General features: G+C 42.2%; 1 protein-coding gene across 1 annotated transcript in view; it reads right to left on the bottom strand.

Annotated features, from left to right (window-relative positions):
- The window catches only part of Rp1 (RP1 axonemal microtubule associated), a 298,773-nt gene that overhangs the window by 64,828 nt on the left and 209,841 nt on the right, over positions 1-24,104 (bottom strand). Inside the window, exons 13-15 of the mRNA XM_045144358.1 lie at positions 19,731-19,822; positions 16,975-17,151; positions 14,527-14,739 (exon numbers count right to left, since the gene is read on the bottom strand). Of these exons, the coding sequence (XP_045000293.1) occupies positions 14,527-14,739; positions 16,975-17,151; positions 19,731-19,822 (482 nt within the window). The remainder of the gene's footprint in view (positions 1-14,526; positions 14,740-16,974; positions 17,152-19,730; positions 19,823-24,104) is intronic.

Below are 24,104 nucleotides of genomic sequence, written 5' to 3'. Positions count from 1 at the left end.
TAGAACTTGGAAAGACTAGACATAATCTTCCTCTCTGCTCTGAAGGCCCTTATATTGTTGTCTAAGTACCATGATCTGGACCGCACTCACTCGTTCTCTAACAAAAGTAAAAATCTTATTAAGTATGCAAGGCCCAACTGAAAGCATCAGGAGCAAAACCATTAGGGGTCCCATCAGGGTGGAAAGCAGAGTAGTCATCCAGGAGGACTTGTTAAACCATCCTTCAAACCATCCTTGGTCAGTTTCCCTCTCCCTTTGACGCTTTTCTAGTCTTTCTCTGAGCTTGCTCATGGAGTCTCTGATAGCTCCTGAGTGATCTACATAAAAGCAACATTCTTCCTTTAAGGCTGCACATAATCCACCTTCTTTTAGGAATAGTAAGTCTAATCCCCTCCGGTTTTGTAAGACCACTTCAGATAAGGAGGTCAGGGACTCCTCTAGATTACTAACAGATTTCTCCAAAGCTTGGAGATCCTCATTTATGACAGCATGTAGTTCACCAAGCCCTCTTTCTAATTGTTGCGGTCCCGTGACCAGGGCTGTGGTCCCTGTCCCCACACCAGCGGCTATCCCTAAGCCAAGTATGACTGCTAGGGTAAGGGTTACAGGCTCCCTTTTGGATCGGGTGGGATGGTAGTCATATTCGTCGATGACTACTTCCTCAGGATGGTAGTAAACCCGGGGGACAAGCTGGACCATTATACAGAAATTTTTGGATGGGTTAAAAACTGAAGTAGAAACACAGGGAGTCAGCCCAGTATCACATGCCCACCACCTGTTATACCCTGGCACGAGATATTGGTTGTCTGAAGGCTGACTATAGGTCAGAGTAACATTACAAAGATGTTGGTGGGATGGGGGGGCCTTCCCTATACATGCCCCCCTTCCTGAGACCTCGGGGAGAGTCAACTTGTTTTTGGTCCCCCATGAACATCGGCTATTATGTTCTTTAGTTATATTAAACTCTCCCATAGTCGCCATCCCCTCATAGTAGGGTGGTCCTGAGGATAAACAAAGCCAGCAGGCAGAGGTAATGTTGGGGTTGGTGGCATTTATGGCGAGGAAGGCCCCTTGGATTAGGCTAAAAAGCCTCTGTCTTGTCCCGTGTGGGGCTTCCGAGAGTGGGCTAGTCAAGGGCGTTCTAGTAGTCGTTATGTGATGGGCCTTGGCTGCCATTGTGGGTGGGAGCTTGGGTAATGCTACTTTAGGGGGTCCCTGTTCTACTAGAACTTTATTAGGTCCTACTGGTCTAGGGGTGGGAGGCTCTATCTTAAGTCGTATAGTAAAGGTTAGGCCCTTATCCCATCCTGTCATATAAAACCTGAGTCCCCAAGTTTTTCCTTTTATCCAGTCTCGGGACTCTCGACCTTGGGGGGTGAAAGAGATGCTGAGAGGAACTGCTTGTTTCCCATCTAATCCTTCCTGCACAGTAATCAGGTCCCAGGAGGAAGCTGGGTGCCAGTAGGTATTGCCTGTAGTTTCACAACCCCAGTGTTTACAGTAGAACTCTTTTGTCCCTCCACAACTTCGTTTAGAAGTTCGGGGGCAGACATAAAATGGGGTATGCTGCATCTTACGTTGGGCTGGCCCAGAGCTGCACCCTGGGTTGTCTGCCATGTATTGGCCTTGGGAGATGACCCCTTGTGTGAGGGCCCGCTTTGCCACATGAGAGTGGACTTCTCTAGAGACCTCCTCTGGGGTGAGCTCTGGGATATCCCAAAATTCTATCCCGGCTACTAGGGCACAAATGTCTGGAGTCAGGACAGGCCACCAAGTCCAGGGAGGCGCTTCCCTAGTTGCAGTCCATATTATATCCCCCGTTTGAGAGAGCACTTGCCAAGTCAATTTTTGAGGGGCATGAGGATTGGAGGCATCACCTAGCTGGAGAAGGAGAAGCCACACGGCGAAGCCTGAGTTTAAGGGGATTGTCTGTCCTCTCGGCTTGCCATTCGGGGCCCGGTGGCGGAGCAGGCTTGACGTGAGATGCATGGATCCAGGCGGGTATTCCTTCAACTTTCACGGCCGTTGGAGTGGTCAGTAGGACGAGGTAGGGGCCCTTCCACCGAGTCTCAAGGTTTCCTGCGCGGTGACGTCTGACATAGACCGAGTCTCCCACCTGGAAGCGATGTGGGACCTGTAAGTCTCCTTCTCCTGAGTAAGCCTCCCGGAGTCGCTTCCACGCTCGTTGTCTCACCCACTCGAGCGCCTTGAGCCTAGAGAACAGAGGCTGGGAAAGCGGCACATCAGTACAATGTACAGAGGTTATTTCTATCAGTGGAGGAGGCCCCCCATATAGCAATTCATAGGGGGTCAGTCCAAATTGTCCGGGTGTGTTTCTAACCCTAAAGAGCACAAAGGGTAGGAGAGCTATCCAATCATTAGTGCCAGTCTCTGCGGTCAATTTGGTGAGGGTCTCTTTAATGGTTCTATTCATCCTTTCTACCTGTCCTGAGCTTTGGGGTCTGTATGCACAATGTAATTTCCAATCAATCCCCAATACTTTGGCCAGTCCCTGACTTACCTGGGCAACAAAGGCTGGACCATTGTCTGATCCTATTACCTTAGGTATCCCAAATCTTGGGAAAATTTCTTCCAGTATTTTCTTAGCCACCACGGTTGAGGTTTCTTTCTTGGTAGGATAAGCCTCTACCCATCCTGAAAAAGTGTCTACAAAAACTAGTAAATACTTATTACCATACTTAGCCGGTTTTACCTCAGTGAAGTCCACTTCCCAGTGAGCACCTGGGCTGTCTCCCCTTAGCCTCTTCCCAGGAGGCATTCTTGAGGGATTAGCATTGACCATCTGGCAAGGTACACAATGCTTGACTACTAAGCCAGCTATCTCTGGCAACCTCAGAATATGGTAAGGAGACGTCTGCAGCAGTTTTTGTAGGTGTTTGGCTCCCAGATGGGTTAGGCGGTGTATTTGTTGAACGTACTCTAGTCCCTTTGCTTGAGGTAGAATCTCTTTTCCCTCTGAGGTAAAACAGGTCCCCTCTGGAGTTTCAGAGAACTGGCCCAACTTTCTGACTTCTTGCCAGTCACTTGGGGTATATCGTTGCTCACTTTTTTGATTTTTTGACTTCTCAATTATGGGCAGAAGGTTGACCCCCTGGGCAGCCTGCTTGGCCACTTGGTCAGCCATCTGGTTTCCTTTGGAGATAAAATCTTTGGCTTTTTGGTGGCCAGGGCAATGTATAATGGCCAGTCTTTTGGGTAGATGTAGGGCTTCTAGCAAACTTAGAATTTCTTCTTTGTTTTTAATTTCTTTCCCTGCTGAAGTAAGTAGCCCTCTCTGTTTGTAGATGGCCCCGTGTACGTGTGCAGTGGCAAAAGCGTACCTGCTGTCCGTGTAGATGTTCACAGACTTTCCTTCAGCCAGTCGTAAGGCCTGTGTGAGGGCTATGAGCTCAGCTTTTTGTGCTGAAGTCCCTTCTGGCAGGCTGCTGGCCCAGACTGTTCGTGTCCCGTCTACTATTGCCGCCCCAGCCATCCTCTTACCTTCTACAATGTAACTGCTTCCATCCGTGAACCAGGTTAATGTTCCTCCAGTCAGTGGGACATCTGTGAGATCCTTTCGTATCCCAGTGTCCTCAACCAGCAGTTGATGACAGTCATGAGTCACTGTCTCATCAGTTTCTTCAGGCAGAAGAGTAGCGGGGTTGAGGATGGCAGGAGGGGCAAACGTTATCCTGTCGGTGAGGAGCAGGCTCTGGTAGTGAGTCATACGGGCGTTAGTCATCCATCGGTCTGGGGGCTGCCGGATAATGCTCTCCAGGGCATGGGGGGCAATGACAGTTATCTTCTGCCCTAGAGTTAGCTTATCAGCATCCTTAATCAGTGTGGACACCGCTGCTATGGCTTTTAGACATATAGGCCATCCACTAGCCACAGGGTCAAGTTTCTTTGATAGGTAGGCAACGGGTCTTCTCCATGGCCCTAAGGATTGGGTTAGGACTCCCCGGGCTATCCCCTTACGCTCATCTACGTAAAGGGTAAATGGTTTGGTCACATCAGGGAGGGCTAGGGCAGGCGCACTCAATAGTGCCTTTTTGATGGCATCAAACGCCCCCTGGTGTTCAGCGGTCCAAATGAATTTTTCTTTCTCTTTAGTTAGTGGATAGAGAGGGGCAGCCAGGGTTGCAAACCCTGGGATCCATAGTCTGCAGAACCCAGCTGTCCCCAGAAACTCTCTAACTTGTCTGGCCGTATTTGGGACCGGTATTTGTACTACGGTCCTCTTTCGTGCCTCTGTCAGCCATCTTTGTCCATCCCGCAAGGAGTACCCCAAATATGTTACCTCTCTTTTGCATATTTGGGCCTTCTTAGCCGAGGCTCGGTAACCAAGGTCAGTCAGCTCCAGCAGTAATGCTTTTGTACCTTTTAAACAGTCCTGTTGGGTAGCTCCTGCCAGGAGTAAGTCATCAACATATTGAAGGAGGGTTACCTGTGGGTGTTGAACTCTAAAATTGGCTAGGTCCCTGTGTAGGGCTTCATCAAAGATTGTTGGGGAGTTCTTGAATCCCTGGGGCAACCGGGTCCAGGTGAGCTGCCCAGTCCTTCCTGTATCTGGGTCTCTCCATTCAAAGGCAAAAAGAGGTTGGCTGTCCAAATGTAATCTTAGGCAGAAGAAAGCATCTTTTAGATCCAACACTGTATACCAAATCCGCTCTGGTGGGAGGGCACTAAGAAGGTTGTAAGGGTTTGGGACAGTTGGATGTATGTCCTGTACTCTCTTATTGACTTCTCTCAAATCCTGTACTGGGCGATAATCATTGGTTCCAGGTTTTCTAACTGGCAGTAAGGGAGTGTTCCAGGGGGACTGAACCGATACCAGAATACCTTGTTGAATCAGTCTTAGGATATGGGGCCGAATTCCTTCTCGGGCCTCTCGGCTCATGGGATATTGTTTGACTGATACTGGTGTAGCACTGGCTTTTAGTTGAATGACCTGTGGGGGTACTCGTTTCGCCAAGCCCATGCCCGCAGTTTCTGCCCAGGCTTGGGGAAATTGTTCTAACCAGGGCTTTAGGTCTTGATCAGGCTCTACCGGGGAAGAGTATAATCGATACTCATCATCTAGCTGGAGGGTCAACACGGTGATGGGTCGACCTCCAACAGACACTTCTGGTTTTTCTGATTTGAAGGAAATTTGAACACCCATCTTGGTTAATAGGTCCCTTCCAAGGAGGGGTGCTGGACATTCAGGAATGACTAAGAATGAGTGGGTTACCCGTCCCACTCCCAGGTCAACGGTTCTTCGGGTAGTCCATGAATATTGCCGTTGTCCAGTAGCACCCAGAACCCAGGATTTCTTATCTTTTAGCCCTCCCATTGGTTCCAAAAGCACTGAATGTTCAGCGCCAGTGTCCACGAGAAATTTGACTGGCTTCCCCTCCACCTTCAGAGTTACCCTGGGCTCGGGGAGGGGCTCCGAGCCCCGTCCTCCCTAGACTTCATCTTCTCCAAGGGTTAGGACCCTAGGTCTTTTGCTGTTCTTCTTAGGGCAGTCTCTTGCCCAGTGCCCTTTCTCCTTGCAATAGGCACATTGATCTCTATCAAGTTGGGTCCTGTTGCCCAGGTTCCCTATCTGCCTAGGGCCTGTCCTAAACTTTTGAAAATTTTTCTCCCTTTCTCCTTTTTTTTCTACCATTGTGGCCAGGATCCTGGTCAGATTTTTCTCTTGTCGTCTATTGCGCCTATCCTCCCTTTCTTCTCTCTCTTTCTCACGTCTCTCCTCACGTTCTTCTCTCTCTCTTTCTTTCCTTTGCTCCTTTTCCTCTTCTGTCTCCCTTTTGTAATATACCTTTTCTGCCTCTTTTACTAAATCACGCAAGTCAGCTTCCTGTAATCCCTCCAATCTCTGAAGTTTCCTTCTGATGTCAGGGGCTGACTGTCCTATGAAAGCTAATGTTACTGAGCCTTTTTGAATCTCAGAGGTAGGATCAAAGGGTGTGAACCTCCTAAATGCTTCCATGAGCCTCTCAAGAAACACTGAGGGAGACTCCGTTGGCCCCTGCATCACCTCTCTTACCTTGGCCAAATTGGTGGGCCTTCTGGAGGCACCTCGGAGACCCGCCACCAGAGCCTGGCGATAGATTTTTAAGCTCTCCCTACCTTCAGCCGTATTGTGGTCCCAAACAGGGCGAGTCAGAGGGAACCCCATGTCTATCTCATGCTGCAGCTGCGTGGGCCGCCCGTCGGCCCCAGGGACATTTTTTCTGGCCTCTATTAAAATTCTCTCTCGTTCCTCGGTTGTGAAGAGTGTCTGCAACAACTGTTGGCAATCATCCCAGGTGGGCTGATGAGAAAACATAAGAGATTCCATCAGCCTCGTGAGGCGTTGGGGTTCCTCTGAAAAAGGGGGATGGTTAGCTTTCCAGTTATAAAGATCTGCAGAGGAAAAAGGCCAATATTGCAGGGGTTGTAGTTGGCCCCCCAGCATGGGAGGACCTGCCTCGCGTAGCGGCAGTGTTACAATTCCATTTGCTCCCTCCGGGGTAGCATCTCTCCGGCTCCGCGTCCTTGCAGCCGGCCCTCCCATTTCCAGGAGCTCGGGAGGGGCAGAGGAAGGAAGCCTGGGCAAGCCTTGGGGCGGAGGCTCTGGGAGAAAGGGGGGCGGAGGCTTGGGAAGGGTGGAGGGTGGAGTTTCGGGAGGGGCGAGGGGTGAAGCAGTCACGCCGGAGCGCGGAGCTTCGGGAGGGGCAAGGGGCGGAGGCATGGGAGGGGCAAGAGGCGGAGGCATGGGAAAGGTGGAGGGCGGAACTTCGGGAGGGGCTAGGGGCGGAGCAGTCACACCGGAGCTCGGAGCTTCGGGAGGGGCAAGGGGCGGAGGAATGGGAGGGGCGAGAGGCGGAGGTGTGGGAAGGGTGGAGGGCGGAACTTCGGGAGGAGCGAGAGGCCCTCCCTCAGCTCCTGGGACTAGGTAAGGGGGGGGAGGGGCAGGCTGAGTCTCCGGCCAAGCCGGAGGTTCCTCGATCTCAGGGTAGATGCGAGGGGGAGGAGAGGGTTTTTTTTCATTTTCAAGAGTCAGGACTCTGGAGCTTGAGTTCCTGGGTTTATTCAGCCACGGCCTGACCCACGGCGGGGGGTTGTCCACCAAATCCTTCCAGGTGAGGATATAAGCCTCTTGGTTGGGACGGGAGCCTGGTCCATTCTGAAAAATAATATCTTTAACGGCCAGAATAGTCTCAGAATTAAAGGTTCCTTCTGATGGCCATCCGACCTCGTAAGTTGGCCACTCAGAGGCACAAAACGTTTGCCAGGGTCTCCTTTTAACCTCAACTGACAAATTATGGGCCCTAGATTTAACTTCAGTCCAGTGGTCAAGAGTCAAGCTAAGGGGCGTCGTCACCGTCTGTCCCATCTTAGAACTATAGACAAAGACACAAAGAACAACAACAACAACACACACAACTGAGACCAACAAATCCAGACACCAGCGACCCGTCCGTGTCTTCCACAAGCAGGCAAAAGAATCGGACGGCCGCGGAGGAGGAAGCCTCCGCTCTAATAACAGCACCCGGTCTTCTGACTGGGTATAAGAGACTGCCAGGCGTCCCTGGGTCTCCTCACCTCCCAGGGCGTCCCCCAGGGCGGCAGCCTGTGATCCTCCTAGCACGTCTGCTGATCACGGTCCCCTGGCCCTTTAAGGCCCTAGAGGACGGCTGCAAATCAAACCGAGCCAAAAGCGCGCATCCCAGAAACCAGATACTCAGAACATAAACACCGGCCGGCAAACATTCATTCCAAAGGGGCCCGCTTACCTCCAAGTCGGTTCTCGGGTGGGTATGGGGGGGCCTTCAAATCCCGGACGAGCCCCCAATGTAGGAAAAAAACCCCCGCAGGGGGTCCCCCACGCTCTGCCCAGATAAGGCGACACCCCCAAATCACTCACGAGAAGCGGTCTTGATGCAAACTGCAAGAGGATTTTATTCCAAGCGCGCTGGGGCCCACAGTCACACACCTCACAAGGATAGAGGACTGCAGAGCCCCGAATGCAGGAACAGGGCAGTTTTTATAGGGTTTCTAACAAAGCCTGTGTATTAGACCAATCATTATTTAATATCAGGAGCCCCTGCAGGGTGTTAGCCAGTCAGTTTGTGCCACCCCACAGTTTCTAAGCCAATTAGTTTACTTTGCTCAAGCCCCTCATGGACCAATCACTCTCTTATGACCTTGGTGGTCAGCGTTTGCGCAGGTCCTTAGGTGGGAGTAGCAGAGTGTGGTACCAGTCTCCTGTGACCTTGGGGGTCAGCACTTGTGCAATTCCTTAGGTGGGGGTAACAGAGTATGGTATCAGCCTCCTATGGCCTTGGTGGTCTGAGGCAGGCTGCTACAGCTTATGGTGCAAGTTACTAAGGCTTACAGTGTGGGCTATTAAGGCTTATGGTGCAGGTTATTTACAGAAACTAAATAAGTGGTTTACTTTATTACTTATTTCCCATCCTTGAGGGCTATCTCATGCCCTTTTTACCTAGTTTTATATTAGGAGTGGGCTCTGATATAATGAGAAGAGGGATTCTTTACTTGCTTCTAACAGAGAGTAAAGCCTGGAGTTTGAGATATGCAGGGGGGCCCGCTTAAGCTCCCTTTGGAGCGTGATAGTATTTCTAAGCTTCTGAGTTCTTGGGCCTTTCACTAGGAGTTAGGATGACTGGGTTCCCCAAAGTATCCTTGCAGTCTCCACTTTGATAAAGAACAAAGTATGCTTTGAGTTCTTATCTCTTTCCTTGATCTGTTTTTCCACAAACAACTTGGGCCCCTCCTGGAAGAGAGGTCTTCTTTTCAAGGATTTTATGCTAACATTATGGCTGGTCAAGTTCAGCCCCCCAAACTTGGCATCATGACTAGCCTCTTCGTGAGACAGCCCAGATGAGCTGATTCTGGATCACCTGAGCTGGAAGGCAGGGCCCACCATCAGAAGGTTATAAATACATTTACCAAGGGAGGGCAACCTCTCTTCATGGCTTATTCATCAGCAATGAACCTCCAGGTTCTGGTGAGTCTTCTCAGATGGGCTGAGACAAGGGGAGAACCCCCTGACCCCTACTTCCAACATGGGCTCTTTTTGCCCTCCACATGGCAGGAGCTCTTTGTACTTTCTTTTCTTTCCTCTCTAACTCTCTTTTTATGTTTCTTCCAGGTCTACCACATGGGTTCTCAGATCAGATGACTGTATTCATTTTTCTTCACTTGGTTCTGTACTTCCCTCAATAAATATAATAATTTAATAATTATCCTTCTCAGTGTTATTTCATCCAATTCTTTGGTTAGAAGTAAACATGAACTTAGGGTTTCCTGAACCCATAACATTCCATTTCAGGACAGTCAAAGGAATGTTGAGTCTTTTGAAAGGAGGGTGCATGAAGTGCCTTTTATAAGGACTACAATGAAGGTAATTTCCTCTCTTCAATGTTGGCTTTATTGCTTTCTGGAGTAACAAATATGGCAGCCCACCTGGTACTGATTTTGGAAGTATGACAAATGTAGGAAAGAGATGACCATAGTATTTATAATGCATTGGTCTTGTTTGAGATTGCATCTAGGCACTATGGAGCATGGTTATAGTCCCTGAAGAGATGCCGTTAGGGACCATGGAAGGAGCCATGAGGATGAACCATGAGGTTAATCAGAAACCCCAAGATTTTGGAGATGCTAGGACTATGGTACAACTGCCAAGGAAAACTGCTCAGTATGTCTCTGGTAGGAATGCCTGCAAAGCAGGCAGTTAATGTTGGAAGGATGATGGAATTTAGAGCCCAGTAATTTCATCCCAGCTCCCAGATGCCAAATATAGAGCTTTGGGATCTGATATTTTCCCTGCTTGTTTTCTGTCTTGCATTGGTACAGTCTCTCCTTGCTATGCCTTCTTTTTGCAGTGGGAATATATATTTTGTGTCTCTTATGTGCAGGAAGTATTTAACTTGTGTTTTGTTTTCACATGTTCACAGTGAAGAGACTGGCTCTGGTGGTACTTTAGACTTTGGACTGGTTGAACAATATTTTAATTGCTAAAAACTGTAAGGTCTTTTAAAGTTGGACTAAGTACATTTTCTATTATGATATGGTCATGAGTCTAATGTGGGCCAGAGATCAAATGTGGTGATTTGAATGTAAAATGTCTCTCATAGCCTCATGTTTTTTGAATATTTTTCCCAGCTGTTGGAGGTTGAGGCAGAACCTTGCATGAGGATGTATATTGCTGGGGACTGGCTTATGGGTGTTACAGCCCAGTTCTCCTTGCTCAGCTCACTCTTGCTGCTATCTCATAGATGCTATGGCAAGATGTGAGACCCACATTGCTCTACTATCCTTCCCTTGCCACAGTGAAGCATCTCTTTGAAACTTTAAGCTGAAATAAACCCTTTGATCCCATTTGCTGTTTTTGGTTGAGTGTTTTGTCCCAGCAGTTAGAGGTAATGCAAACAATGCCCTTCAGTTTTATGCATTAATATTATATTACATGAACAAAGAAGTGCCTTCTTTTTGGCTGAAAAGGCTATCAAACATTTACATAAGGAATTTTACAATCAGACAACCAAATTAAGTTATTAATCACATTATAAAAATGTGAAAGTGGGCTGGAGAGATGGCTTTGCAGTTAAGGCATTTGCCTGCAAAGCCAAAGGATCCCGGTTCAATTCTCCAGGACCCACGTAAGATAGATACACAAGAGGGCACATGTATCTGGAGTCTGTTTGCAGTGGCTGGAGGCCCTGATGTGCCCATTCTCTTCCTCCCGCACCCCCTGTCTCTTTCTCATAAATAAATAAATAAATAAGAAAGTGTCCAAGGAAAGTAGCCAAATTAAAATAAACTGGGAAATGGGGAGATGGCTCAGCAATTGAAGGTATTTGATTGCAAAACGTGCTGGCTTAAGTTTAATTAGCCAGACACTCACATAAATTGGAAAGGTATTTGTTTACAGCAGCAAGAGATCCTGGTGCACACACACACACACACACACACACACACACACACACGCACACACACACAAACACAAATAAAAATTTAAAAAATAGAACAAATAAAATTTTGTGGAGGATCTTCTCTATAAAGGCAAAAGAGCAACTTTAGCACAACATATCAATACTTGCATGAATTTATTGCTGCTGTATTCAAATCAGCCATGACATGGAACCACCCTACATGTCCAACAGGTGAATGTATAAATAAAATGTGGCACATATACACAATTGAATGTTATTCAGCTATAAAGAAAAATGAAATTATGACATTCATATTGAAATGGAATTTGAGATCATTATAGATGAAATAAGCCCAAATAAAAAGGATAAATATTTTGTTTTCTCTCATATTTGCAATTAAGATTTAAATTTAAACATGTGCATGTATTTAGTATATGAAAATAGAAAAAGAAACTATGAGACAGAAGGTAGAAGTCTAAAGCAGGAGGAAAACAGGCAATAAAAGAGGGCAATGAAAATATAAATATTACAAATGCAGAAGTCAGAACTATTTGGGGAAAGGAAGGAAATAAGGAAGAGAAGGGTGACATTAAAGGCAGTGAATGTGAGGCAGCATGGTAGAATCAGATATACAAGACTGATGTGGATGGTATCTCATGCATATAATTATAATAGAAAGAATCATTGGATGGTGCATGCATAGTAAACATAACAGGATGTGAGATGACAAGCATCTATGTCACTCAAGAAAAGGTTCTCCCCTTTAAAGATCTCTTATTTTCTCTTTTGTAATTAAAAGCCCTTTGGCCTAGAAAATGGGAATCTTGAGTCATGTGTTGGCTTGAGCCCACTGCTACACAGTATAATGATCTCACCTTCATCTTCACTGCCAACAAATCTATGCTATTCCTTTTCAATTCTTTAAGACACAAAGAACCTGGATATTGCATTATAAGAGATCCTCCTCTAATAACAGACAGAGAAGAAATCCATTTATTTGTATGTTAACCAAGAGGGTAGTACCAGACAAAAGAAAAGTGCTGTTTTAGTGTCAGAGTGTTCCGTCAGCCCCCTGTTAATTACTCAGGTCTGGTAGGCTCAAAATAACTTCTATATAGAGGCCAGGAGACTTGCTAACCCAATGTCCAGTAACATTATTTGTGAAAGACCAGGGCCAAGGGGCAAACCCAATGAACAGCTAATCTGAAACTGATCTGTACCATGTTTGGTTATATGGGATAGAGAAAACATGGTCCTGGAAGCAGAATAAGCATTTAGAAATTGTTTTTGTTAAAAATGTCTTTGCCTTCATTTTCTGTGACTTTTACTCTGGAATAGTCACCTACTTAACTGAACATAGACATGTTGGTCACTCAGTGTCTTTGAATTCCAGTATCCAATGCTACCTAACCTCTCTCATTCTCCTTCAATATTGAAAGACAAATGCAAAATTAATTAAGACATCTTACTATCAGTCTTTCCAGTTTTCTATTTCAGACCCCCAAATGTACCTGACAATCTCTAGAATTGTCCTAAAACTCTAGTTACCTTGGATTGAAGGAACAACAGCCCAAAATGATAAACTCCTCTGAGCAGGGCTAAACCTCCCCAAGCAATATAGCCTCATGGGAAGATTCCTCCTCAAATGAGAGCAATTATCTATCATGCTGAAGCTACATCCTGGGGTAAAAATAATCATTTTATGACAAGCAGACTGCTCTCCCCAAGAAATGACACTGGTAATAACTCCCTTAGATCATCTCTCATGACTAGAACAGAGATAATAATCAATTAAATCTCACCTTGAGCAAGGCTTCTAGCCCTACCTAAATTCTTCCTCTTTTTAAAGATCATATCACCACCCTGAAGATGGACTTTGGGTCACTGAACCCTTTGTATTTTCTTCTCTTAAGTGGGACCATGATTACTCTACTTTCTCTGCCATTCACCATTAATCATCTCTTTAACTGGCATATTGGGTTAGGAACTCAGATATACTGATTTTACCCTAAAGCTCCATTAACTATATTTTGTCACTGTAAATATTTAAGCCAAAGGAAGTTAAACAAGAAAGCAATAATGAACAGAAGCAGATTTCCGCTGTTGTCATATTTGGACAATAGACTCTAGTAGCAGCAGTTTCTGGGGGGTGTTAAGAACTTTAGCCTCAAACAAGGACTGCACCATGGGTCTTTATCATTCTGAGTCTTGCATTTCCTTGAGATGAACAACTGGAAGTTTCCCTGTATCTCCAGCCTACAGACAGCATGGAGTGACAACTTAGTCTCTGGTGTGATTAAATCTAACAAATCTCATCACTGAATAGACTTGCTGCTGTTTCCTTAGAAAACATGACTAATATACAATCTAACTTAAGCATAACATAGGTAGACATAAGATAAATGAACACTAAACTATCCCTTTTTTGGTCATCAAGGATAGATAGAAATTCTCATTGTTAATCTATCACCACATTAGAGCCACACATAGATCCATCACTCTTACAGCCACCCCAGAAACACTGCCTAGGGACTTGTAACATACAACACAGCATGTTCATCAGTAGTAATAAACTACCTCAAGGAACAGAAAGGATTGTATACTTCATATATGTTGATTATATGAAAGGAAAGCTATTCCCTGATACTCCTCCTGGAGGGTGACTGCACATTATATCAAATCATACTTTTAACTGTTCTGGCTTTCATAGTAATGTTACTTATTTTTTTTCCCAATTGGTCTACATATACATTGAAACACCACAAGCATGATACTTCATCTCTTAAGCTGTGAGATGTGGATCTAAATGAATTTAGTATGCTCTTGTGAACTGGTGAAGGATATCAATTAAACATGTATTTGTGAGTATATTTTTGCTTTGCTGGTATTAGACACTAAACTGTTACAAACAAGAATAGATGGATACAGCATTAATATGGAAGTTCTAAGAAGAGAATAATTAATTACTAAAGGTCGTTATCTAGTTGCCTTCCACATCCCTCCTAGGAGACTCAAGATGTTACAATCTAAAGACACCCTAATGTTAAGTATTTAAAATTACTTCCCAACAAAGTATTGAGGTTTCTAATGGTGAAAGTCAAAACACCACAAACAGCAACAAGGAAAGAGTTGAGCTGGGACTTTCCAGAACCTTGCTTTGTGAGGTAGGTTTGCAGACTATCATGAGCAGCAGAACTGAGAGTTTTTTAGAAATGTAGATAGTCAGGGGTAGTGGTGGCACATGTCTATTATCCTAGCATTCAGGAAGCAGACCAGTCTAAGTGAGGAAGAGCTAGAGTGGATGGGAAGAAATGTAGTCATTCATTTCCTACTAGAATCTTCAGGATTTCTGGTGACATACATGTGCATTGTATTTCAAAAGCACTGTCTAAAGATCCTTTAATACTCATATTAGACAGGCAGTTTCCCTTCCCACTTATCAAAAACATCAGTCAAGGAAGACCACCACATACATAATTTCCAAAATATTTGCAGGTAAAACTTAAAGTCAAATGACTCAGATAATGCTATTCTCCTGTCTATTGCTGGCAAATTTCTTAAACATTTCCTGAGAGAAATAAGAGCAGCTGCTTACTGTTCCATCACAATGACCATCCTTAATCCTCAGATACATCTGTGTGTTTTTCACACTTTCAAACATGCAAATCCCAAAACTGATTTTATGCACTCTCCAATAGGATTTTTCAGACTGGCTTCCAGCTCCAGTACAGGTCCCATCGGGCTGTAGACACAAGGCCTGACACAGGCTTGTAGCAAGTATAATCACAGCACTGTTGAGGAATACTCCCTTCAGAGCAACAAAAAGAAAGGCAGTAAATAACAGGCTCATGTTCTGCTGGGAAGAGATGGCTATATAGTCAAATCTCCTACAGAGGTTCAGTGACCAGGAAATTAACAGGAGCTTAAAACTGAAAATGAACAAAGTAAATAAGTTAGTTAATGGTAATACATCATTAATCAAAACCAAATGATGCATTTATATCAGTGATTATTATTAAGAGAATAATGATTAGTATCAGATGCTATAGATTTTGAAAGATAAGATAAAAACATAAATATTTCTCTTAAGGAATTTATAATCATGATAAGCAAAGAATTTTAATATGAATACAAAGCAGACTATAAAGAATATGCTAAGTACCTGAATTATGGAAGTACTACAGAGATATTCATTAGATGCATGCATATAGGAATGAATGACAAGAGACAATAAGTAGGACTAAGGAATACTTAGATAATCTTAGGCAATCATCTGTTTATGAGGAATATACAAAAGCTCTTGAAATTTTACCAGAAACGCACTAATATTGTAAGGAAATGGATAAATTATGACCACACAAGGTCAGCCATGTAAACTCTAAATTGTGGAACATCAGCAAAAACTGTAAGACATATAAGGCACAAGACATGAATATTGTAAGTAAAAACAAGAAAAAGTAACTTTTGCTAATAATAAAAAATAAGTTAAAATTAGATGTTTATTCTTCAAGAAAATTCTCAGAAATCTATTCCAGGAAAATACTCACCACTAAGTCAATGAGATGAGTATATACTAATGTTGAATGGAATTGGCTTATAAAGAACTCAACCTAACTCAAAAGAATCTAGCTTTTACCCAAGCTTCTCAGCTAAGTACCAAGTCCTCAGATCCTGATATGTGAGTATAGGTCTGGATAGTAACAATATGACTTAGGGTGGAGGCCTGTCTGTCACAATGTGTTACTTTATCTGAGAGCAAGAAAACTGAGATCAGACACATGTAGTCCCTGCATTGTGGACTCTGGTCACTGAAGCTCAGACTAACATACATACATGGTTGACATTATTCCAAAAGCACTGTCACACATGGATACTGAGAAAGTAACTCTTCTCTGTCCATGAGGAGAGAATAATAGGAAGTTCCATGTTTCCTGCTGTTTCCTAGGCTCAAGACCTATGTGTCTCCTACCTATTCAGTTTAATCTATATCTTCACTCAGTAAGCTGCCAGTCTTCAAAATAGCTTTCAATGATTATAGAGTCCTATAATTATAGGAGGTATTGTTAGTGGGTCCTCTGGAGCTCAAATGCTGTGGTTGGCGCTACAGATGAAGTGGTTGTAAAGATTGTTCTTTGTAACAACAAAATTAGCATAGCTTTCACAGAAGTAAAACAATACATTTATGGAAAAAGTAACAATATATTCCTAGAGCTTTAAATATTTTATATACTTGTAAGTTCAATTTTTTATTTTCTAAGGTAAAAAATAATGAGGTACTAATAAAGGCTAGGGTAAAGGTATATGTTAAAGTATATAGGCACAAAGAGTAAAATAAAAATATCAAATAATTAAGAATTTGAAGAAATATGTAATTTATAAAATCCTTACTATTAATATTATTGAATATATAATGAGTTAATGTTATTTTGAAAAAAAAAATCATCCAAAAAATGCTTATATATGGTAAGCATGAAATACTTTGAAGACAAATAGATTTGGCTGAAATCATGATCCATCATGATTATAAACCAACTATGCTGTATAAGCCAAAGTTTGCAAAGTTCCTGAAGATTTTCTCTTCACCTTTAAAATATAGATAGCTATACTTACATCTTAGTAAAGTAGAACAAATAATCAATCTTATAAATTGTTATTACATTAACATGATAATATTTGAAGATAAATTCATAAACACATACTATAAAGAGAATCAAGCATTAGGAAAAGATCACACACATGTAAGAAAGTATAAAATGCAATGGTTAGAATAGATTAATGAATGATTCTCTAGCTTTTTATTAGGAGTCTCCATGCATAGTTGTAAGCACCAACTTCCATTAGTACAGCATGTCACTCCTATCAGTTTCAATGCTCTCGCTAGCCCCACTGCTTAACAAAGTAGCTGTAAACAGAATGGTAATGGGCATGGGTGCCACCTAGTGGAAAGAGATAGGATAACTGCAATATGAGTAAAAGTTTTCCTCCACCAGACAAAAGAAAGGAGGCACTTAACATGTAACTTTATGACTTTTCTCCGGTTTACCTTGACAAAAATCACAAATTCTTTTGAAAGTTCTGCATAACCTGCTGATGACTCATTAATCCTTTTCCCACTGTGATCAAAGATCACTGTGTGGCCAGGAACCAGCGCTGACTCAAGAAGAGCACAGCCGCTGGGTTGGTAAAGCACCCGCAGCTCCGTGGGGGCTCCTCCACCAGCCTGAAAGAAAATCAGGCAAGAAACAACTCTGATTCGTAAGAAGTATAATTAAATTTAAATACACTGACATCAGTGTACATACTATCCAATATCCTACTCCTATACTCCATGCATTTGTCACTCGTGCGTGTATACTACATCTCACACTCCGTATATCACATCCATGCCTTTGTCACGCTGGTGTGTACACTATGCAGTCCCCCGCTCTTAGGTCATCCATGTCGTTGTTACTCATAGATGCATATTGTACAGTCCTCGTACTCCTCATATCATCCATTCCGTTGTGACTCTCAGGGGTATACTGTAGAATCTCACACTCCTTATACCATCCATAGCTTTGACACTCGTGGGTGTATACTGTACAATCCTCTGCACCTTATATCATTCATACCTTTGTCACTCAAGTGCTTTCATTCTGCAGCCTCATTGCCCTGCTTTAAGGACCCATTTTTCCTGTTTTCTCAGAATCTTAGGGCAGTTTTGTCTACCACCAGTGGTGGGAAGATTTAATAAGATGCTACTGTGCATTTTCTTCATGCTTATTTTTTCATTTTCATTTGAGTTCTCCTAACACTTAGGAGTAAAATTTAGGAGTAAAAATTAAAATTAATGTTTTAATAATTTCTAGAGGTTAGTTTAAAAGATACCAAACATGGGCTGGAGAGATGGCTTAGCAGTTAAGCACCTGCCTGTGAAGCCTAAGGACCCCACTTCGAGGCTCCATTCCCCAGAACTCACGGTAGCCAGATGCACAAGGGAGCACATGCACCTGAAGTTGTTTGCAGTGGCTGGATGCCCTGGCGTGCCCACTCTCCTCTCTCTCCCTCTCTCCCTCTCTCCCTCCCTCCCTCCCTCTCTCCCTCCCTCTCTCCCTCCCTCCCTCCCTCCCTCCCTCCCTCCCTCCCTCCCTCTCTCTCTCTCTCTCTCTCTCTCTCTCTCTCTCTCTCTCTCTCCCCTCCCTCCCTCCCTCCCTCCCTCTTTCCTTCTCTGTCTGTCACTCTCAAATAAATAAATAAAAATGAATAAAATAAAATTTTAAAAATACCAAACAAATTGAGAATATTATGGCATGAGGAGCTATTCCCACCCAGTTTAGGGCATTTTGAGGACCAACCCCATTTTCCTGTTTGTTCCCCAGGTAAGCATCAGGGATCAGTAGTGGGCTGTTGAGTGGCTGGAAAAAGTTTAATTGCTCAAGTATGCCAGGGAGAAACATCAATCTATTTGCTTTTAAGAAATCATCTGAGATCCAGTGAATCTTTCACAGTGACTAGAGTGTATTAACACTATAAAGTCTGCCACCAGGTATTCTGATGCCTTCTTCCAGGTAAGATATGTGTAAAACAAGATGAATTCTGTAGTAAGATGGGACTTCCCCACCTGCTGAGTGCAACATAGGGGAAAAGGATCTTAGACTTCATTTACTTTTAGAAAAATAAAATGGAATATTTTGTCAACTTGTGTGTGTGTGTGTGTGTGTGTGTGTATGTGCACACATGTGCATGTATGTATGTATGTATGTATATAGTGCTCAGAATCAAACCCAAGGTATTGGACATGCTAGACACAGTACATCCCCAACCCTGTTTGATTAATGAATTAAGAAGATTCCATATTCACTATGTTCATATTTGTTAAGCATTTATTGTAGTCCTTTTAATATTCTATGGAACACAGAAAGGGGTGTCTTGCTTAGTTCAGAGCAAAAGAGAAATGCCTCCATGGAGAAGATTTAATTTATTCATCCTTCAATTTGAATTTTAGTTTCACAAATGACATGAGCTGTTTATTCAATCATTTTCCTTAAGTTAAGTGAGAATTAAACTCCTTCTTGGTATTGGTATTGGTAACATTATATGAGTAAGCTATAACATGAGTTAGAGTGTCTGTGAATGTTTCTGACTCCATTGAACACCTTATGACCCTGGGAAACTCAATCTTTCTATACTTTAAAAACTGTGTAATGGAATCTCTTGTAAGGTAGTTTTAAGATAAAATATCATAATGCATGTTAAGATTTACTACTGTGTATATCAATTATTCTATGTGGTCTCATTTTAAAAATAAATACCATACATGCATTTTAGAGACAGTATACATATTAAAGGCTACTTTTCAAACCTAGACTACATAACATAAAGCAGAATTAGACAATATTATTGGGGTTTTTTCCTAACAATATGATCACAGAGAAATCAGATAATCTCATTAAAATGTTTACTGGTATCAGAGAATAAGTTTACCTTTTTCTAGTCTAAATTTCAGTTACTGAAATCTAGGGTATAAAGATCTCAAAAATTGGAAAAGTGCAATTTTTAAAAAAATCACAAAAGAGAAATCAAAGGGAAAACGTAATTTTATAAACTTATCAGCTAATTTACATGAAGACATACCTTATACAGATACAATAATGTTGATAGATGCCAGATAGAAATTTTACTCATGGGCATGATAGCACACACCTGTAATATTAGCACTTGTGAAAGTACAGCAAGAGAATGGCATGTTCCAAGCCAGCCTAAGTACAAAAGTATGACCCTGTCTCTCCGAGTAAAATCACTACTTACCATTCCAGTAACAACACCGTTGTCAAGAGCAAGAGAAAGATGTCTCAACTCATGACTCTGAAAAATGCATATATTTCCTTTGTTGAAAATAATATCAAAAAGACCTAAAAAACATGTTTAAATATTAGTAAGTATCACATGTTTTAAAGCTTTTTGCTTCTTCAATTACTTATATACTGAAATCTTAGAAGAAAATCTAAGTCTTGTAATTTGGTATGTATAATTAGTAAAAAGATTAAATGTCTCTCATAGCATCTGAAGATCAAAATAAGATAGGAATTTTTTTCTGCATAGGTACAGTTGAACAAAATGCTTTAAAAAAATCAATGGTTTGGGGCTGGAGAGATGGCTTACAGGTTAAGGTACTTGCCTGTGAAGCCTAAGGACGACCCAAGTTCAATTCCCCTGTACCCACATAAGCCAGATGTACAAAGTGGCACATGCATCTGGTGGTTTTTTTTTTTTTTTTTTTGCAGTGGCTAGAGGCCCTACTGCACCAATTATCTCCCTCTCTCTCTCTAATAAAAAATAATTAAATAAAAACAATTTTTTAAAAAAATGAAGTTGACAGAAATTGATGATGACATCTAACATTGACCTCTGACCTACACATACACATACAAACACACAAATACCACATATACATGCAGATTAAAAAAAAAACCTTTGAGCTTAGTCAATATATATCAAATGAAGATTATGTTATCTAATCAATAATTTAAATTCCTCAAATTCCATTCTAACATGGAATTACCCATCTTATTATAAGTATATAGTCATCTAACATTAAGAAATAGAATTCATAAATTCTATATCTAGATTTCAATTCTCATTAATTATAAGGGTAAATAATTTTAACTAAGAGCCAAGTATGATGCAGAGGAGAATGACAAAGTTCCAAATTTTAAAAGAATTTTCTCATATGCTTCTGTGATCTCATTTCATATTTTAAAAATCATATAGTTTGAAGATTATTTCAGTAGAGTACCCCAAAATGAAAGATTTTTGTCTAATTAACATTATTTTATTGTTGAATATGCACTTATTGGTTAAGAATCAAGGACCATCTGGAAATTAAACCAATGTAGTGAGGAATTATAGTTAATTCCAGGAATTCATGTGTCACCAAAACAAGGGAAGAACTAAGAGACAGGAATTCTGACATTGAGTCAAACAGACTAATTGGTTAGATAAACTTGGACAAATCACTTTACAACTATCTCAACTTCCTCATCAAAAAACAAAAAAAATCACAGCAACAATTCCCAAAGGAACATTCTTTGAATGACTCACTAATTGAATGAGGGACTGTATGAGGTAATGATCAAAGCATGTGGAATGAAGGAATGATTACTATGAATATGTAAGCAATAATTTTTCATGGTTTCATTCAATTTCCCATTTGGTCTACCAATTTCAGAGATACCTTAATCTAAATCCATAAAAATGTGATTTTTTGTTTATGAATTTTTTTATTAGTTTTATACTCAATGAACATAGTCAAGTTGGTACCATTGTTAGCCTCTTCCCTGACTGTCCCCCTCCAAAGGGACACTCCTTGCTGTGATTATTTTATGTTTTTTAATTAGATGATATGGATATATTTAGTATGTAAACAACACATATTAGTACCATCCTTTCCCTCCTCCCTGCCCCTTTTCTCCAGAGGCTTTCCTCATTGGAGATGCAGGTCAAATCCATGGGAATTGTGGGTCATGCATTATGGAAGCGGGGGGCAGGGGGGAGAGGCAGTGTCTCTGTGTAAAATGTCCCAACTTGTGGCTCTAACAACCTTTCTGTCCTCATTTCTGCAAAATTCCCTGAGCAATGCTGGAAGCATTTTAAGTCTCCTCCAGTGATGGGCACTTAGAAGCCTCTGGATCTCTAGTTTGGTAAGTGTTAAGTGTCCTCAGTGTCTATCTCCATCACCCTTGTGCTAATATCAGATTCACTAAGGAAGCAGCACTCTTGTTCATTTCTCCAATTCCTTTGTGGTTTAAGGTGGGGCCAGGGTGGAGGGAACTGGGTCATTTATATCCCCAGGTTCAGCTCTAATCTCAAAAAAAGAGAAGCAAGGCTGGAGAGATGGCTTAGCAGTTAGGCGCTTGCCTGTGAAGCCTAAGGATCCTGGTTCAAGGCTCCATTCCCTAGGTCCCCTGTTAGCCAGATGCACAAGGGGACACATGCATCCGGAGTTTGTTTGCAGTGGCTGGAGGCCCTGGTGCACCATTCTCTCTCTATATCTGCCTCTTTCTCTGTCTGTTGCTCTCAAATAAATAAATAAATATAAAAACAAAAAAAAATTAAAACGAAAAAAGAGAAAGAAGATTCTCCAACAGAGAATGAAGTCAGCACCAGTAAAATGGGATAACAATTATTAATTTAGAGAGAATTAAAAGAGTGTATACCCTCTTATATTACAATATTAGAGGGAGCTTAACAATGAAAAGTGAAGTCATTATCTGGATGTGATAATGACTTGTTTCCCAGTTCTATATATAGTGTCTTTTCCACTGAGCAGATCTGTTGAGCCAATCCAAGAGCAGTTGGTTACCCACCATGTCTGTGTACTACTATTACACTTGTGTGAGCATCACATCAGGGTGTTAACTTCTGAGTCGCTTAGATTTTGAGTTGCTTAGACAGATGTTAGCTGATTTCCCCTGGTAGCTCATGTAGCACCTTCCAGCACTATATGGGCTAATTGTCTGGGAACTGGCTCTCCTCTGGATTCCAACCATGTCTCTCCATGGTCTGTGCCAACAGCATATGGTGTATTCAGCAGTAGGGTCTTACCACTAACCTCTGTTGGGTAATCAAACGCTATGACAGAAGTCTGTCTTGTTTGTTTTGGGAGACCTAGTAGGTCTCTCTGATCAACAGCTCATTGTGGATGCTCATGTTCTGGTACAGGGAATTACAAGCCAGCACAAAGAGAAAAGAAAAAGACAGAGAAGGAAGAGAAACAGGAGAAAGTTGAGGTTAGGTTTTGTCTCACCCTCTCTAGGACCCTACAATTCAGGTGCTCCTCCTAAGTTCTATAGGACCAGTTCAATTTGGGTTCAGTTTTGTGTGTGTCCCCACTCCCCATGTTTTCCTTTCTCCTAAGCCCTACTCTCCCTATTTTCCAAACCACAAGATGCTATTCAGTTATGTCATAAACTTGGGCTGATCCAGGTTAGGAACTGCAGATGAGGGAGGTCATGCAACTATTGTCTTTCTGTGATTGTGAGTTCACTTAGAATGATCTGCTCCAAGTTCGACAATTTTTCTACAAATTTCAATGTGTCACTTTTTTTCTTACTGCTGAGTAGAATCCCATCATGTAAATATACAAGATCTTTGCTATCTATTCTTCCGGTGATGGGCACCTGGATTTATTCCAGTTTTTAGCTATTATGAATTGAGCACATATAAACATGTTTGAGCAACTATCTCTGAACTTATGTGGAGCTTATAGGGTAAATGCCCAGTAAGGAAATAACAGGGTCTGTTGGTAACTCTATATTCATTCTTTTCAGGAGTCTCCATATTGATTTCCATAGTGGTTGTACCAGCTTACATTCCCTACAACAGTGAGTTGTAGTGAGTTGTTTTTTTAGCTTCATGAGATCCCATTGGTTGAAAGTTTGTTTAATTTCCTGGGATACTAGGATTTTGTTCAGGAAGCCTTTTCCCAGTCCTATATTGTGGAGAGTGCTTCCTTTTTTGTTCTTACAGGAGTTGAAGAGTTTTGGGTCTCATATCAAGGTCTTTAATCAATTTGGACTTGATTTCTGTGCATGGAAAAATGAGTGGGTCTAATTTTATTTTTCTGCATATGGTCATCAAATTTGTCCACCACCATTTGTTGAAGATGCTACCTTTTCTCCAGCCTACATTATTGGCATTTTTGTCAAAGATCAAGCAGCTGTAGTTACTTGACCTAAGGGCTGGGTATTCAATCCTGTTCCATGGACCTATGTTACTGTTTTTATTCCAGTACTAGCCTGTTTTTGTCACTATGGCTTTGTAATATAGCTTTAGAACAGGTATTTTTCCTGAGGATATGTTTGGATAGCTGAATATGAATATGAATTTTGAAATCATTTTTTCAAAGTCTGTGAAGTATGATGCTGGTATTTTTATTGGTATTGTGTTAAATCTATATATTGCACTTCCAGTCAAGACGGTGCCCAACTAGCTGTGCCACAACTCCCGGGAAGAAGAGGCAAGGAATCAAGGGATCACTGGGACATTTAGGGGAGAGCAATCTCTAATAGATCACCAATGGGAGCTGATTCTCAGGTTCTTGGGTACCCACCTGTCCCCAAATCACCCCAAGTGACCATCCTAACCAGAGTCCCAGCCTCAGGCTACTCTTGCAGTAACTGCAGGCAAGGAGAC

Source organism: Jaculus jaculus, chromosome 2 (assembly GCF_020740685.1).
Source record: "Jaculus jaculus isolate mJacJac1 chromosome 2, mJacJac1.mat.Y.cur, whole genome shotgun sequence".
NCBI lineage: Eukaryota > Metazoa > Chordata > Mammalia > Rodentia > Dipodidae > Jaculus > Jaculus jaculus.
Note: the sequence above shows the minus strand (reverse complement) of the source record. Positions and strands in the feature narration are given on the sequence as shown.